Source organism: Pyxicephalus adspersus, chromosome 1 (assembly GCF_032062135.1).
Source record: "Pyxicephalus adspersus chromosome 1, UCB_Pads_2.0, whole genome shotgun sequence".
Taxonomy (NCBI): domain Eukaryota; kingdom Metazoa; phylum Chordata; class Amphibia; order Anura; family Pyxicephalidae; genus Pyxicephalus; species Pyxicephalus adspersus.
The window spans coordinates 142,667,991-142,687,412 of record NC_092858.1 but is presented as its reverse complement, the minus strand read 5'-3'; the positions used below and the strand labels follow the sequence as shown (position 1 = coordinate 142,687,412).

Below are 19,422 nucleotides of genomic sequence, written 5' to 3'. Positions count from 1 at the left end.
TAGTGGAATACAATGAGTAGCATGATACAGAAGTATATTGTGACCAGGAGTTAATTTTGGGACTTACTTATTGTCCAATGTTAAGTTCGCTACTGATATATAACAACATATCAACTTGTGAAGTTTTCACAAGTTACAACAGTTGTGGCATCAAGCCATAGGTTAATGCTAGGTAAAAATGTATCCTAACAAAGGATTAATGAAAGTACACAGGGTGTCCCATCAATTCATAACATCCAAAAGGGTAATTTTGCACACTTCTTAAATAATTAACTCAACATGTTTTCCCAGAAAGCTTGTCTTCCTCATGAGTATTATAGGGCTTGCACACCCTGCATGTACCAGAAATCATATGGATAAGTTAGGACCCCAAACCCGGCAGACACAATAAGCTACCTGAAATGTTAGAAGTGGTCCTGCAGATTGTAGCAGTGGATGCTAGTGTTGATTGTATCAGTGAACTCACTTATGTATGTACCCTTAGGGTTGGTATCAGTTACTCAGTATTTTCTAGGTGTAGGTCTCCCTAAAATCCCTTTGTTCACTGATACTTGTTATCCTGTACTTTTGATCAGAGCAGTCCATCTCCAGCACTTCAAGAGCTAGGATCCCTTTCTCTAAAAGACAGCTTTTAGTGAATAGTGTGCATGCTATCAAATTATGACAGTCTTGGCCTGTTTGTGACCCTTGTGGACTGGAGCTGGACAGCTCCATCCTAGATCATCTGCAGTCAAGACTTTCTCTAGTTACTGACTTTCTGACACCTGTGGTTTCATTGGCTCTTTTAATGAGCAAACTGCTGAGTAAAAGCATCTGCACCTTTGCTAAGCACTTGGAAGCAAAATGTATATTCAAAGAAGCTGACCTTCTAGCAGTAAAGTGCCTAAAAACTATAGTAAAACACCAGTCAGATTTTTTTTTTATTTCTGGAATTTAGAATGGAGAAAAGCTTAAATTTTATGGCAGGTTTCTTTTGCTATTTTTGTTCCCATTGGAGAGATTTTCACTCCATTTACATTGGGAGTTCTATTTTACTTCCTCTTGAGTATACAAATGGATGAGTAGAGAAACAATTGATTCAGCTTGACTTTTTTCCCCATTAATAAATTTGTTGTCTTAAGTTACCTATTGATGTAGTATCAAAGTGTGATCAAAGTGTGTGTGTATATATATATATATATATATATATATATATATTTATTTATATAGTGGCTTATAAAGAATTGTATTGTACGTTTGCTTATCTCTAAGGAGGAATTGGAAAAAATAAAAACATTTCCAATTGTGTCTTTATTTTGCTTTTTGGGTTTTAGTTCTAAACTTTTAAAGGTTCCATTTTCCCCTAATATTATATAATGGTATTAGAGTTTCTAGGAGCACCTTTGGCTGGCTATAAGCAATGTTGTTTTTATTGACCCTTTATTGACATCTGACCCTTGCAGTGCAGGGTTAGCCCCATTATAAGTATTTTGTTATTTACCACTTAGGCTTTCAATAAATCCCTAATCCTAATTCTGATACTAAAATGAATACATATGGCTTCAGTTTTCTGATTCAAGCCACGTATCAAATGTATGCCAGGTACAAATAATCCAAGCAATTTACTACACTGTGTTCTGTTTTGAATGTATTATGTTGTTTGATGCTAATTTTACAATTGCATTTGTAAATGAACTAAGTCACCTACATGGCACTCAACAAAGTTATTTGATCAGTTTTGGTAAGGGTTAAACAAACCAAAAATGGCCATAAAGAAGCTTAGCAGTTCTCATGAAATGAAATCCAGGCATGTATCCCAAGTGTAAGCTGAAATGCCCTGCAGCAATTCCCATTACTCAGGGGAAGAGTTCAGTAAATGCAAAACACAAAGAACATGGAGGGACTTTGAGCTTTAGCATTTGCTAAAATCCACAGTGTTAATTAAACTGCAATTGCAATCAAGGTAAGCAAGACAAGTACTTCTCCCACAATTTAGGTAACCACATAATCTTTTCTGCATTGTGGGAACAATATCTGTCTGGCTTATCATGCTTTATAATTATCCTTTATTTTTTTTCTTTTGGCTTCTTTGTTATTTTGCTTTTTTGGTTTCCTGTGTAATCAAATATAGCCAACCGAAGCCTAGTAATGATCAGAGGATAATCCAACCCTTGGGGTGCGCAGCAGACATCTGAAAGGCCTGTACCCTCCGCTGTCTGTCAGTTGGCTCTTTTTGAGTGGCTGCACAGAAGTAAAACCTGACATGATTTCCAGTTTACCTTTTTCCCATAAATCTTGTATAAAGCAGATAACTCAGTAAACTAACTGCAGATGTGCAGAGCTTAACTGATTTCATTTCACTGGAAGGAAGTGGCCAATGTAATTACACACATGCTCCAGAATTTTTGTAACGGACACCTTGCTGTAAGTACAGTATCTGTTGTCTTCTTATTGTGCACATAAATCATCTAATAATCTAGGAAATATTATCATCCGTATTCCCTTGTTCCTGTTTTTAAATTTAGTGAATATAATACTATTCTAAAACAAAGCTTTATCTGATAAATGGTGCACATATTAAGAAAATAAATATTTTTTTAGAATGGGGATCTCCCAATAGCTGCAGGTGTTCAAAAAGTGAACACATACAATGGATTTCAGATTTAATGTTATGTAAATATATCAATTTATATTTAATGAAGGTTTGCTTGGATAATGATCTGCAGAACTTTGTTTTTCTTTTCTGGGCTGGGTGGAGGCTGTTGGGCTGAGAAAGCAATTGCTTATTCGTATGTCTTGAATACCCAAAAAGCTAGATCAATATTCTTTTATTTCTAATTCTGTTCCCATCCACCCCTTTTTTTTGTTTCAAGACATTTTGTTGCTTTTTTTGTACTCTGAATTTAACAAAAAGTATTAGGAATACTTTTTCCCTTATAATGGTCACAGCAGGTGTCATGTAAAGGAATACAAGCGCAGAGATCTCAGCAAAAAAGTACAGCATGGGTTAATTTATAAAGTAGAGGTATGGGCTTACCATGGCCATATTTAAAAAAAATATACATCTATAAAGCACAATATTGGGACTTTAAAGCAAGCAAAGCACAATTAAAATGAGTGAATGGAGAAAAGCCAGAAAGGGGTGAACTGGGTCATATGACGTGACAACGTTATGTGTGGGTGGGCGCTTCTCCAATTTTTAAGCTTTCTGTCTGTCTGTTATGCAGACACTAACACTGTAGGCTCTACGCCATGGTGGCATGAAGTAACAATGGGGTGTCTGGTAGGGTTTTAAATAGGGCTCTTAGAGATATAAGAAATTGCCAGGTCATTTAGCTGTCCAAAATCAACAATAAAATGAAATGATATATATTGGTTTAAAGAAGGCTGAATGTTTAATATGGTTTAGTTTCCACAGATAATTGCATTTTACTGATGCCAGTGATGAAGTGTACTGGGAGTGAATTAACACCCTTCTGGTATGAGGCCTTTAACAGCCCAGAGCTGATATAAAACAATATCCATCCAGTCAGCTTTTTATAAGTGGCTTCCTGCAGAAACCAGACAAGGTATACCTAATTTCTAGCTAGAGAAAGATGAGCTGAACTAAAGACTGCAATTCTGGTACCATAGGCCTATACATATGTTTTCCTGCAAATGTTGCCTAATCTTTTTATCTCTCTAAGCTTATCCAGTTTTCATCACAGATGGCTTTAGTTCCAATGCACATTCTGAACATTTCACAGTTTATCGATCATCGCATTTATTCATATATTTCACATGAAGAGTGTGAGTCATTCGGTCTGTGGGAGATTCCACAACAAGTAAAGTTATCACCCTTTGATATCTCCAGTACATGGTGCAGAGACAATAGCACAGAAACAAGGTAGAGCGTGTTAGATAAATTATCAAAATGTGTATTTAAATGTGCATTCATCCCGCAAGAGTATATCAGAATACATCAATACTTGACTACAATGTAATTCTATAATATACCCCATATGTATAAAATACAAATTGGTGGCCCCAGCCAGTGAGCCACATGTGGCTTTCAGCTGCTTTTAGTGTGACTTTTTGTGACCTCTTACCATCTGCTCAGTAGCTGTCTGTCTGAACCTATACTGCATCATATACATCACATGATTTCAAACAGAAGTCACCTAACATATATGATGTGAATACAATAATTTAGACTTTTTTTCCCCCCCTAAAATCCTTTTGATTTTGATTTAAATGTTTTTGATAATAATGTAGGGTATAAAGTGAATTTAATGTTATTACACTATTTTGTAATAGGCATGTAATAAAAATGTTCATACCAGTTTGATAATATATTTGATTATATTATAAATTGGGTTTTTATATGTTTTTTGTGACTTGTGCCTCCTTTTAATCCTATGTACACATTAATTGCTAACACTTACCTCCATGTGGGTGGAGTATACATTTTAAAGAACCATCCACAAGTGTTCTTTGGCAGGTAGATGCATATTACTAAGGCTGTGCCCATTCATTTCTATTAGTCCTCAAAAGCATGCCAATGTACCAAAACAACATACCTGCTTAGCCAGGATAAAATTTGCAAGGCTTTTTAGTGGTTGCAGTAGGAATCGGGGCTCCATTTTGGGTGGAATTTACCTATATGTAATAATCTTACTGGGCTTGATGTACCTACTGATGCATATTAATGTTTATTCTCTTATAGGAATTGGTGTCAATTTACAGCAACTAAAACAGTTACTTGCCAAGTACAGAATGGATCGGAGACAGTTGTTCAGAGGGTGTACCAGAGTTGCAGATGGCCAGGACCATGCACCAATCTTGTCAGGTACCATAAATGTATTTATTATCTAAGAATTGGTATAAAATGATAAAACTAGTGATCATATTTATACTAATATTTCCATAGTATGTTTACTTTTAACAATCATACCTGTAACCTATGGAACCTTTTTTTTGGCATTAAACATTGTTTTCTTGTGTTTCACAGGCATTTGGACTGCATCTCAAATGCAAGTCATGAAAATATAATTTACATGAATAGGGCAGTGCTCATATTAGGGCAGAGGCTGCGTCTTACTTGCTTTGTTATGTACTGCATTTCTTTGAATGCAGCATGGCCTTTATAGGCAATACAGGTAAAACATACCCATTTATTGTCAATTGCTGTCTACCATCCAATGACATGCATGTTGTGCCCTGTTAACTGTTCAAATACAATCAGTCTGATTTATTAAAGCTCTTCAAAGCTGGAAAGGATACACTTTAATCAGTGAAGCTGGGTGATCCGGCAAACCTGGAATGGATTTCTTTAGTCATTTGCTATTTGCTAGGACCAGATCCATTCCAGGTTTGCTGGATTACCCATCTTCAAAGATGAAAGCCTATCCTTTCCAGCCTTGGAGAGCTTTAATAAATCAGGCCCAGTTTGTTTGCTGTCAAAGTACAAATGTGTTTACTATTCAAATGTGCTGTAAAGCAAAACGCAATGTTGAAAATGTTAGTGGACATTTAGCCTTAAAACTAATGTTAACACAATTGTTTAGGATTAGAAAGAGTGAAGTCAGAAGTTCTGATCTGAATACTTCCAGATGAGTGACTAAGAAGCTATTGGATCACCAAGATCATCAGGCAGATAACATTTTTAAAAGGAGAGGTCAGCAATGACAGCCTGTGTATTTCCAGATCCTCCAGGAAGGCACATCCAAGAAAGTCTGATGCATGTCCCAGCACAGTCTTAAGAGCAAGGGGAACATACTGGAGACAGGGTTTTACACAATGAGAGCTGGACAAGGCTGTAGAAAGGCAAAATCATTTCACAACCACAATTTGCAAATTTGTTTGATAAGGAACAGAAGGAGCTTGCCAGAGCCCTGGAAGATGGCCTCTAGTATAGCTTTTTGTGTGCATGTTTATTACTAGACATTCAGAAACAGATTCCATGAGGATGGCATTTGGCCTGAGTTTGATTAGTCCATGCCAGAGAACACAAGAATTGGCAGATACCCTGTTCTCTTTACAGATGAGATCAGGAGCACACTGAGCAGTGTGAAGGACATGAAACGTAAGGGTCTGGAGACGCTGTAATGAATGTTATGTTGCCTGCAACATCATTCAGCATTACTGGTTTGGCAGTGGGTCAGTGATAGTCTGGGGGGGATTTTCGTGGAACGCCACACTGACCTCCACATGCTAGCTAATTGTGCTCTGACTGCTGTTAGGTATCGGGATGAAATTTGCAGAACCATTGTCATACCTTATGCTGGTTCAGTGGGGCCTGGTGCAGAACAATGCCTGGCTTCATGAGCCAAGAATGTGTTGGAAGTTCCCAGATGACGAAGACATTTATGCTATGTTCCTTAGATCTGAATCCAGTAGACACCCTCTGGGAGTGCATATGACTTCACCAAGTGGTACCACAGATTGTTTGTTTTAGGGTGAAATTGCACCGCAGTATTATTACCCTGTGAATAGTGTAGTCTTTAAGGAACATGCCATTTTAAATGAACTTTAATTACACAACAAAAATGTTGAAGGCCAACCCTAGCTGACACTCAAGTTAAAGCAGTTAATACAACAGGTTATTTTTAATTTTTGCTAAAAATTATTTCACCACATAAATAAAAGCTGACAATCATGAGCACCACCCAGCAATTTTCTATTGTTTGTCCCAAACTCTGTAGTTGTCACTATTGCAGATCCTCTTACCCTGCATTTAAATGTGAAGAAAAATATAACAGCCCCTAAAATAAAAAAATAAGTACGTTTGTTAAATATGAGCATCACAAAAATTTACCAAATACAGATAACAGAATACAATTATTTTTTTCTATTGAGTTTTTTAAATCAAAACCCTGAGACTTTGTGAGCTTTCTTAAGTTTTTTCAGTAGATTTCTGTAAAAAGAAATTCCAGATAACCGTAATAATTATATTACCCAAGGCAAGCCTTTGAGCATTCTCAGCTTTTATTCAAAAGCACTTTGGTGAAATATAGTGCTGTAATCTCATTTTTCTGCAAAATACAGAACTTCCAGCATTACATTGCATTTGGTGGTTCCCTTTTTCTGATACGTTGCCTGTTTAACTGGATGTGGAGTAATTAGACAACCAAACAAGCATGCCCTGGATTGTTTAAAGGCAAAAATGAGTGTTAATTTAAAATGTAGATAAATACATTCCAGGTGCATCAAAAATAAAGATTTTTATAATTCATCAAGTAGAAAAAAATCTTGTATGCCGCTAGTATGCTGCAAAAAGGGACCCTTTCTCTTTATGTGTAAGCATGTGTCTCCATGTAGAGGTCTCATATGGCCCCACTGAGACATAGCATTTCAATCAGCGGAAAGCTTGAGCTTTCATGGCTGGGCTGTAGATCTGACTGCAAGGGGTGAATGTTGGATGTCTATAGACAGAACTCTGTTTCTGCCTACTGTGTGCTGCATAAATGGGGAAAAGATCCCATTTATGTTACTAAACAGTGGGCTCCCAAGTAAATCACAGGTTTCCATTGGTACAAGATTTCTTCTAAAAGCAATAGAAATAGTACCCGTTATAGAAAACAAGATATGCATTTAAACAAAAGAACTGGATACACAGTGTACAGATGTTCTATCAACAAAGAAATCAATCTGACCTTGTATTCCAAACTTGTCCAAATTGAGTTGATTTTTAATTGTTGCCATCCTGTGCAAGCGCTTGCTCACACTTTCATCTGCCAAGCCGCTGATGACTCTTCTGCCAGGAGACTATCAATTTGATAACAGAATATTTTCGCGCAAACAGATGTTGCTCTTGCTATCGGGCCCATGTATTCAGCTGTTTCCCGTCACCAGCCTTATTATTTTTATTATGGTTCCTTGCGTAATAATCTGATCAGTGCCATATGCTGGAGAGCGAAACACTAATTGTGGACACAACAAAGGAATATAAATCCAGCTGAGGAGTCAGCAGCTCCACATACAGTAAATACTTAAGTCATACATGCTTACTTTTATGTGCCCTGTTGGACTCTGAGATGTTGGATGTTTTTTCTCATGATTCATCAAGAAGAATTAGAGCAGTGATTTGTTGCTTTCTACATGTTACAGTCATTAGTCATTAGCGTATCTATCTATCCATCGATTAATGTTGCCATACTTGTACGTTGTAGATCACTGCTTGCTGCCAATTTGCAGTTTGCGGTCCACTTACAGTCCAAGAAAAAAAAAAACTTCCTTTAACACCAGCACAAAGCTCTGACTCTTGCCTTTTGGAGACATTTTCCAGACAGTAATAATCAAAGATTTAAACTTTTCCTATTATTTGGACAAGAAATCAGAACATTTAGTTAGAGCTGGGCTTTCAATTTCCCATGATTGGATATTTATGCTTACTTGCGATTGAAAGCAAATATTAAAAATACAAATATTATACAGCAACACCAGATACTTTACATAATAGATTTAATTTGCAATATTAAATACAGTGGCAAAAACTTTTTGGAATCCAGTTTTTCTGCTCTCCGGTGATGATACTATCTCCTGTTCCCCAAAATAACCTATTCCCTGTGTCTTCCTATCTGCTGAGTCTTCTATGTCAATAGCATGGCACAACGACAATATTATAAAGTGGTTAAGGCCTCCTCAGGCAGGTACTGTGTGATAACCTGAGGGGTAGAGTCTAAGTTACACCTGGCCTTCACCAGGGCACCCTTCAAGAGGTGATGAGCTGGTAACCTATAGGAGACTGGGCAGTTTGCTGCAAGGTTTCACCAGGTCATGACCCTCGGGTCACCCAACCTGAGAGGAAAGGATGGAGAGGCATCAGGGTGAAGACAAACTGAGTCCAGATAGGGGAAGGCAACCACAGCAAGGAGGGGTAAGAGCTGAGAGTAGTCAGGCATAGTCCGAGATGTAGGCAAAGGTCAAGGCAAGCAACAGGCAAGCGGTATCCAAGATCCCAGCAAAGGTCAAGGCAGGGGGCAGGCAGAGATAATTTTGGGTCTAAGCTAAGATCAAGGCAGGCAAATGGTATCTAAGGTCTAGGCCAAAGTCAGGGCAAATAATATTAGTAGGAATACAGGGCAGCTGATGCAAGGTCACAACATCAGCTACCATTACTTCTGAGGCCAAAATAGCAATGGCCCTTTAAGGAGCTCCTCCTCCTTCTGAGTCTGTGAGTGTACATGCCATGCAATGGACATGCAAGCCCAGGAGTGCAACTGCATCCACCCCTCTCACTGCCTGACAGAAAGCGAGTACCAAGCCTGATAGCTTGTGGGGAAGCCCAACAGGCCAATTTGGTGGAGAGAGCTGTGGGAACCTACTGGTAGTATGACTGTGGTATCATCAACATAGAAGTACATCTTCTTCCTGTTCTTTATAGCCATGCATCCCTTTAGATGTACATGTTCCTTTCTGTGTAATCAAAAACCTGATTCACAGATTGCACAGGTAGAAGGGGCATTGCTCCTTACTTCTGGTCACTGGATGGTGCAGAATTTGGCTGAGCAATCTGCTAAATATTTGTTTGATTACACAGATATAAGCATGTGCAGCTAAAGGAATGCCAGGAATGATAACTGGAGTGCTGGGATATGTAGTGTAAGGCCCGAGTCAATACCACTATTCCCCAGACACCAGTCCCCCAATCTATGCCGCAGTCATCGCCTATAGGAGCTCCCGCTCAGCCTCGGGGGACTGGCTGCGTCTCCCAGCACTCGGTTGCCCCCAGGACTTGGTGCGCAAGGGATGGTGTCCGGAGATAGGCCAGCAGCCAACACGGTACAGAGTACAGGGCCGACAATTGCGGAGTACAGAATGTCAGGAAATCCAAAAACAAGTCAAGGTCAAAAACACAGGAAATCAGTCCATCCAGCAAAGTACAAAGGGAAAGGCACAAACAGAGTCGGGGTCACAAGCAGCGGTCGGTCCAGGCAGAGTTTAACAGATAGTCAGGAACAGGCACAGGTCAGTAACAGAGAATACTCAAAAATCAATCCAACACAGGTAAGTCCAGCAGACACTATAACAGGCAAATCTGATGGAGCTGAGAGCAGCATGGGATTAACCAGAACCACTCTGCTAATCAGCTGCATACAGCTGCAATTCCCTTTAGCTGTGCAGCCTCAGTGCAGAGGGAAAAATCCCTGCTACAGAGATGCAGCAACCCTCAGGGCACTGATCCTGAAATCCCAGTGCTAATGCAAACACAATTGCCAGAAGGAATAGGCTGCATGCACCCTCCTGCGGTGAGACATCGTCTGGGATCATCCAGAGGGCGCCTCCTAACATGTAGTTTGTAAGTTATCTAATGGGCTTCCATATAGCATAAAAATACTGAATAACTTTGGTCACAAAAGAAGTGCAGGAACTTTAAAAAACATTTTATTGATAATGATGATCATGAGCAGATTTTGAGTTGACTGATGTATCTTTCCCTCTCTGTTTCTTATTGCCACCATTAATTGGATTGTTATAGCTGACTTGTTACATTCTAAGTAAATTATTCACAAGGACTAAAACCATAAATTGGAAACCTTTATGAACTCTATATGTGATATTTTACTTAGCTCTAAGGAACAATAGGAACCTGAAACAAGTTGGATCATTTATTTAGAAAAACAAAAAACAAAAAGGGATAACAAAATTTAATTTCATCTCTGACTCTTCATATTTGGCACTTCTAACATTTTTGATCAGTCATGAAAGATCTCCCTGGAGACCAGCCTGTCTTCAGCAGTTGAGTGAAATCTAAAAACCTTAATAAAGTTTTACAAATACCACACTCTTTCCAATTGTTCTAGCAGCACCACAAATTGCTATGACATAGAGTGAAATTAAAAATTGGCTGTCAATATAAAATGGTTGGGTTCTCTTCGAGGGTGGGGCAGAACTTTCCTATTTTTAAAAAATCAAAATGTGATTGAGCAAAGGTTGTAATATGTTTTGATTTACTAAAATACTCTATGGACGGTAACTTGCATGCCATGAATCCACCAGTAAATTTGTCTTATTCCTCATAGATGAGAAAAGTAATAGCACAAAACTTGACATACTGTAAATGGCAATAATTTAATCTTAGCAGCTGGTTGTGATAACTGCCAACATCATCACACCCTTATAAACCTCTAGAAGGTCCAGGAATAATTCAATCAACTAGGGTAATGTTTCAATTAGTCATATTATATCATTCTTTTATAAGGCTTTGCAGGCACAACCCAAATTTTACCAAATACAGCATGTACAGCATAATTTGCAAATCTTGGCCAAATTCATAATTCATTCTCTGAAATCCAGTTGTAGTGCAATATTAAGCTTGGAAATTTTTTAAATGTAGAAATAAATTAAAGAGTTTGTGCACACAGGAACACAGAAGCATGCCCATTGCAGTATTCTTTTAGAGGAAAATGTTTTGCATTGGGGATTATTTGGGGATCCATTTGTTTGAGATGCTTTTCTATGATTTTACAATCATTTGTTAGAGTAAAGAATAAAGCAATGTGATGCCATGCAATAGCAAAATGACTTTGAATCCACTGCTTCAAGATCTTGTTCAAAATTCAAGCACATAATGCCGGTGCCTTGAGGGTCCACACCATGCCAGTCTGTTACTTTGCATTTTATGGCCCATGTAACTTAAGGTTCTGATTTGAACAAATGCTCAAAGTTGCTCTATATAGGTTTGCTCCAAAATAAAGGCCAATTTACACTACACTAGGCTCTCGATTTATAAAATAGGGAATCTGACAATCCTTCATACATTCCCTGGCGAGAAACAATTACTACAATTGAAAAACATGGACTTGGAAGATTCCTAAAAGGGAATGTTTGAGGAAGAGTCAGATTCCCTGTTTTATAAATAGAACCCTAAATGTATCTAAAATAGACACTAGTTTTCTGAATCCATTTTTTGTTTGAAAATGTCCCACTGTCTGTGCGGCACTAAAATAATCCTGGATGTGTCTACGTGTTTGGACCATATCTTATACCATGGAATGATTGCAGTGTTTTACAAAAACATTTATTAGATCTTCACTGGAAAAGTGAAAGTGACACCACTTACAAGCTGAAGAGTTTTACTGAGTTGTCGCCTGATCCAGCTTTGGCCACACTCTAAGATATCCAAGAACATTTTATTTAGCAAGGATACACAAGACATAGCTTGCTTTATCTCCATCCTCTCTGATACATTTCCTCTTGAATGGGCTCCATCATTCATTTCACATAAAGAGCATCACAGAGGGCAGAATCATGGTGGGGTACGTCTTGTCTATCTATGCTGAAAAAAACTGCACTTTCTTTAATACATTGCAGTGCAGCCATTCCTTCTATTGTTTTGTTTTCATATAAAAGTGTTATTGTTTGTTACTATTATATTATATTAGTAATAATATAGATATATATGTTATACTATTATATTATATATGTTACTATGATATATTATTATATTGTTAAACTTCAAACTTTGTTATGTAGGTATTCACTTCCTACAGATTTGGCAGTGACTAAGTATCCTTATGGAACCAAGTAATATTTATTCACCATTGTGTAACTGTGACTCAATAGACAGATGCATACAACCTTTGTTGTAACATGTTATTATATTTTTAAACAGGTTAGGTACTTAATTCAGTATTTGTAGTTAGGTGAGCTTTTGTATAGTTTTACAATAGAACCAGACATCAAGGCGCACAGTTCAAATCGGATTCAGACAGATACTTATTTGGCTTAAATTATGCATATCATCTTTTAAGGACACCCTTGTTGATTTTTTCTTGACTTAGATGAGCCACATTATGGTTTGGAGGGTCTGCAGTCTGGGTGAAAAAGGAACTAACATGGTAACAGATTTAAATATAATCCCTTCATTCCCTTTACAGCCTGAAAGGAACATTTTTTGCAGCCATGTAATAACAACAGATAAAGAAAATAAAAAAATCAAAAAAACTGAGATGGATAAAGGAACAGGAGGACAACCATTGAACCTAACAGCATGTTTATGTGGGAGTAAACTGTAGTGCCTGAAGTAAACCCACACAAAGATGAGGAGCACATACTGAACTACTAATATGGGGGAACATACAAACTACTAAGCTCTTAGGAATTGAAAAATCCTACAGTATTTATTTTATTTATTTAATAATTACCGGTAACAGTATTTATATAGCACCAAAATATTATGCAGCGCTATACATTAAATAGGGGTTGAAAATGATAGACAGAAACAGAAAGTGACACAGGAGGAGGAGAGGACCCTGCCCCGAAGAGCTTACAATCTAAGAGGTGGGGGAAGCAGCTCACACTAGCTTGGTTTGCAATAGAGAAAATGATTCATTACACTTTATTGAGTTGTTTTGTTTTTTTTAGTAGAGTGATCCTTTATCCTTCTCAGTGATTCTCAGAAACCATTTTTTTCTGAAATGTTGGTAATATATCCTTCAGGCTGTCATACAAATACGTTTCTCTTTTATGTTCTGAGTCTGGACCAGGCACAGGCTTTTGACAGCTTCAATAATATAAAGCAAATACCTGTTTTTTCACTGATGTCATCCAAACCTATAAGGGACAGTTTTATCTTGTAAATTACTACTACAACTACTGTGTGTAATAAATATGCACTTATATTATATGTTAAAATATAATTATTTCTTATATATTGTTATAACTTTATATTTTTTTCTATGTGATATTTGTTGTCATTTCATTTTAGCATACTGATTATTTACCTGACTAAAAAATGTTTTAAATTTTATGTTTTTAGACTTGCAGAAACAGACTTAGTTTGTGTTTCTATTAGTTATAGGACTCTCATGAGACCTGTGTATAAAATGTCCTATCGTACAGTCACCACAATGGAATGGAGATGCTGCCCGGGTTTTACTGGAAGTAACTGTGAAGAAGGTAAGAATATATACCTCATTTTTACTTAACTGTCTAACTGCACTAGCTGTAATACTATCCTCCACCATTAGATGGTACTGCAGATGAAATCTGTAACTACAGCTTCTGGTCATACTTTTTACTGGCTACATAGAGAGTCTGAACTAAGCCCCTCTTTGAGATTCTATACTGGAAGATAGGTCCTATTTATGAAGAGGTAGTGATTTTTCTCTCCACTTTTTAAATCTGATTGCCACTTTTATATTGGTAAAAGTTGCACTATCTGAGTGTCATTTTGTTTATTTATGGGTAGTGTGGTGAGCTAAGTCACTCATTGCTACTGTATATCTCTTGAAGACTCCTAGGGCCATTTCAGACCCATGGTGAGCTGAAGCATTTCGCAGTGAGCTCAACTGCAGTCACAACCTCTCCCATTCAAATAAATAGGAAAGGTTGGGGCCCTTTTTTTTTTTTTGCACACAGCTGCAGCAGTTCATGGCACTGTTCACAAAAGTGGCATGACCCTTTTGGTTGTGTAATTGCTGGTTGAATATCTGCAATTTTGTTTGCTGAGCTGCCAGCTGGGTGGCTTGACACCATTACCCCTTACTGTCTGGTTTAGATAGAATTGGGTGAAGGTCAAAAAGATTTACGCAGGACTTATGTGCTGACACTGTGGTGGCAGGGGTGCTCCTAAATAAGGGATATAAAGAAAATATAGAAATTGTTTCTACCATTTCCAATGGTTACTTTGCTGTACCTGCCTGCAATGCTGCCACTCTGCAGAATTATAGAGGGAAACAAGTGACTGCTTTATCAAAAAGGACATAAGCATCATAGCACACATGGACACAAGAGGGCGATATATATCCCTTTCTTTCTATTCTCATATTTGTTGTAAAAGGAACTTTATAAAGTATCTCATGAAAATCAATTTTAAATACCGGTGTGTTTCTTAAATATTTCATGCATTTAACATAAAATCTGGCAAACAAAAAATATAAAAAAAGAATACTAATATACTGTTATACCCTACAAAATGAAACCTATTCTATGTTTTGCGCTATTCTTTCTGTGCTTGTTCTGGTAAAGGTAAGTCAGTGCAGCACTACATCAAGTTTCATTAAGGTAAAACATTCTACAGGTGATCTATACACATTGCAAGGATTTTAGGAAACGTTGATGTCAAATGTATATCTTTATCTATTCTGGAAAAAAATAATTTACCTTCCCATATCATTTAAAAAGATAAAAAGATGTGATACTAATTCATAAAATCATAAAAAAGTAATAAAGCAATTCAGCATAGCTTCTGTATTCCAATGCCAAGACAAGCATTAGCGATAGATGCAGCAAGGGGAGGGAAGTGCCAAATGAGCTTACAATCTTACATCACATTATTACTTTACATATGTACATCTTATCATTTCCTGGGGTAAGTGGTCACCCTATTTCTAAATATTCATTTAGATGTAATTAGGCTTGCAATAAATACTGAAGATTAAAATTGCATTATCAATACATCCCTGTCCCCAAGGAGGCACTGAATCCAATATCAATCTCTGATTTCCTTTTTATTTTGCATTATTGAAAAATCTCATATGTTGAATACCTAATATCTCCTAGACATACTGTATTGGATACTGGAAATAAAAGTATAAAAGTACACTCCTCCAGTGTGAAAAAGGAAATACAATACATTTGAGACACACAACTATAGAGAAATGTTATATTATCTTAGAAGTACGGTTTCTCTGTATGGTAATCTTGGTACAAATTCCAGTTACATTGTTTCCTCACCTTTTAAAACATTTACATTCCTCCGTATTAAATTAGCTACCAGGTGTTCAGTCAATACAATAAAAATGATTTGTCCTGCTGTGTAAGATTTTCTTGAAAAGAAGGATCCATAGATGACATAATGGACAGCACAGATCTGTTGCACATTGGCTGTGTAACATAAGAGGCTATGCCAGTTCTTTATGAACATTATGAGATTTTGAAGGAGAAGATATTTCCCCTTGGACATGTTAATACTTTCATATGTAAATAATGATTTCACTTACAGTGAGTCTGGTGTCTCCTTCTGCCAAATTTACCATAAAATAAGCAGAACTGAAACCATGAACAGCATTAGCAGTTATACATTTTAACAGGGAGTCTGCTCAGTTCTGCCATTAAATTTGTCTATATTTCATGATTCCATTCATTTTGGCTTGTCAAACTGAAAGCTTACCTTTCAAAAGAAATTCGACTTTCTTATTAAAAACCTAACCTGTTATTAAAAAGTGTTACATTTTTTTATTATGTGTTTTATTTACTTTTTTATATAAAATCAAATCTTCCAGGCAAGTTTGACTGACAGCTTCAGCTTCTGGCTGGGATTCCCAATTCATATATAGCAGAAAGCAGTAAGAGCAAACCTAACAGTATCAAATCTTCTGCACATTTGTGAAGTCTCCTACTGCATAGTCTTTGGGGGGAAGGATTGGGGGTGTTGTCAAGTGATCACTCAGTCAGCTGCAGAAATCAAGCAAGAGGCAGCCAGGTCCTAATACCATCAGAGGTAAAGATGGTGGCACAGCACCTTAGGGAAAACACAGAAATTTGCTGGAGGACTACGTAAAACAGATATGCAAGGACCACATGAACTTACAGTTTCCAGTCTAAATACATGTAAGGTGGGTCTGTTTTACTATCGCTCTCCAAGACTTTAGAAGATCTATCATGGGAGAACCTGGGTGATCCAACAAATCTGGAAATGTTTTCCTAAAAATAGCTTGCTATTAGTTGGCAAATGTTTCCAATCTTGGTCCAGATCTATTCCAAGTTTACTTATTAACTTCTTGGGATGGTTTTCCCATGATAGTTTATCTTTTCCAGGTTTGGAGAGCATTGATAAAGCAGGCCCAAAGTCTTACAAAAGTTGGAATACCCTTGATTTCTCTCTGGAAGCACATAATGCCATTATTGTGATCCAAATGCAGATGAGTTTTATGTATTATAAAATCTCTATTAGTAATTTCTGCTTCAGTACATTAGGAAAACAGTCCATCTGAGAATTGTGTGTGTGTAACTGTACCCAGGGTTGGATTTCTCACAAGGCCACCTAGACCATGGCCTAGGGTGCTATGGCCACCAGGAATGGCAATTTCCCTGCTATCACACCTGTAACATTATCATTATAGTACATAAATGTGTTAAGAATTGGGCTGTTCTGCCCACAACCATCATGGTTCTAACCCATTGACTTCCTAGTTATCATCATAGTCATATATTTGTACTTCTAGAACAAGCTAACTAGCCTAGGGGAGAAAAAAGTACATATCCCACCCTGACTGTACCCCTTGAAATCATGCTCAATATTCATCTCTCTGTAGTGATACCCACATTTTGCCATTACGTGTGCTACTTTGCCCCTTATATGAAATCTAAGGTTGGGAGGTATACCTATGCCCCCTGATAACTGGAGAGATCTAGCTCTACCCTTGCACACACAGAGCAAGGGTACTTCTCTGCAGAATTAATGCAAGGGACAGGCCCTTCTACATAATCTGTTGCTGCTTTCTAAAACAATCCAGTTGCAATTTTTTTTTATTCACCTAGGATGCATTTATCTGAATTAAACTACAATCCAGTAGGGCTTTAGATTGTAAAATTCAATAACTACACAGTCATTAGACAACCACAATTACCCTATTATTCTATGGGTTTTTGTTTACTGGGAGTTAACGTCAATTTCTTTGCTATCTTTTCTATGTATATGGATATACATTTTCTATGCATAGCATGCTGTAAATAAACTATACCCCACCCCCATTGTGAACATTCTAATAATTTGATATATTTAGGTAAACCTAGTAATCTTTAATCTTGGGTTTCCCCATCACTATAGAGCTTTTCCTTAAAAACTTATCTGGCCCCAGAATGGTTTAGTTTGTTCCATTAAAAGATGTTGCTGCATTTCATTTTTTTCAACTCGAAGAGAAACCATGAAAAGCAGTTTTGTCGCTTTGATTATGAGATATTTTTATCTTATGCGAATAATTGAGAACAAGTCTCAATCCAAATATGTTTTCCATATTGTATAGTACTGTACAGTATACTATCCCAACTATATAAGATGCATTTTTCTCTAACTTTGTAAAAGGTTGATGATGCTACCTGATTTAATAAATTTTGGTCTTGCAGCTGTCATAAATGATTAATTGCAGATGCATACATATATTTTCTCCAAATTGGGATTAAAGGTTCTTTGTACCACTCAAGTATGTCTGCAATATTTATCGGCTCATTTGTTCCAAGGACACATCCATGATTCATGTTTCGATTACTACTGTTATATGCCTGGAAAGTTATTTTTATTTGTTGGAAGGTTCCTCAAGAACCAGTTCTCAAATGCTTTATTCCGATAGTAAATGATGCTCTTTAGTAAAATAATATTGTTTATCTAAGGAAAGCCTGTCCAACCTTGACGGTGTTTGGCAGCCTTGATTGAAACTTGAATTTTCCTACTTATCCATATTGCGTGGGCTCTTTTCAGTTAAATGTTCTATTTTAGTATCTTCAAGTAAAATACTGTTTGCTAATTGGAGTGGGAAAGATATGATATGAGGGGTTTGTATTGTGAAGGTTTAATTTTGATTAAATTTATGTTGATGAAAAATTTAGTTTTTTTTAAAGTTACAAAAACATTTTAACTAACCTTGTGACAGCTTATCTTGGTTCACATAACTGATACCTCCAGGTTCCTGCACTCAATTTGATTTTATTTCCAGAGTTCCTCTGAAACCTTACATAATTGTATTATGGTCCCCAATGATTCCCGATTAACCACTAAGATTGTTGGGTGGCATCACTGACCTATAAGTGTTTGTGGGGGCAGAAGATGGTGTACCAGATCAGGATCAATATTTTGTTACAATTTCCAACAGAGTGCCCTGAGATTTGGAGCTGCATGGCTACTCTTAAAATGGGGTGGAGGCACCTGTACATATCTGCTATACAGATCAGCTCGCAGGGTTAAAAGATGACACAGGTAACTATAAAGTGCCTGCGGCACCAAAATAAGAAGTGAACTGTACCATGGCCAAAAATGTATGCTTATCCCGCAGAGCACATGGTGACTTTTAAAAACTGGTTCCTCTGTCATGCAACTAGTGACCAACCTGTTTTTTAACATTTCTGTTCTGACCTGTATTTTTATCTTATTTTTTGGATCATCAAATTGAGGGGCAGTTTTAGTAGCCTCTAGTAAATTTAAAAGGTTTAAAGGGGCCGGGCAACACCAAGTCACCATACAAATTGGTTCTTAGTTGAATTAGAGCGTGATGACCAAGGGTACTATGTTCTCTTTTAGATTTAGGGGCAAAGTTTGGCATTAAATAGAAATTACGTTTTTTAATACCGTGTTTCCCCGAAAATAAGACCTACCCCGAAAGTAAGACCTAGCACTATTTTGTAAACCTGCCCTAATATTAGACCTACCCCGAAAATAAGACCTAGGAGAAAAAGAAAATAAAAGCATACATACCGGTAAATTAAAAAAGTACTCACCGAGACAGCTCCAGATATCTGATCCTG

The 19,422-nt window shown here is 37.2% G+C and overlaps 1 protein-coding gene across 1 annotated transcript in view; it reads left to right on the top strand.

Moving 5' to 3' along the window:
- Nucleotides 1-19,422, top strand: part of COL26A1 (collagen type XXVI alpha 1 chain) — a 216,355-nt gene that overhangs the window by 45,936 nt on the left and 150,997 nt on the right. The window contains exons 2-3 of the mRNA XM_072429704.1: nt 4,685-4,807; nt 13,757-13,860. Coding sequence (XP_072285805.1) covers nt 4,685-4,807; nt 13,757-13,860 — 227 coding nt within the window. The remainder of the gene's footprint in view (nt 1-4,684; nt 4,808-13,756; nt 13,861-19,422) is intronic.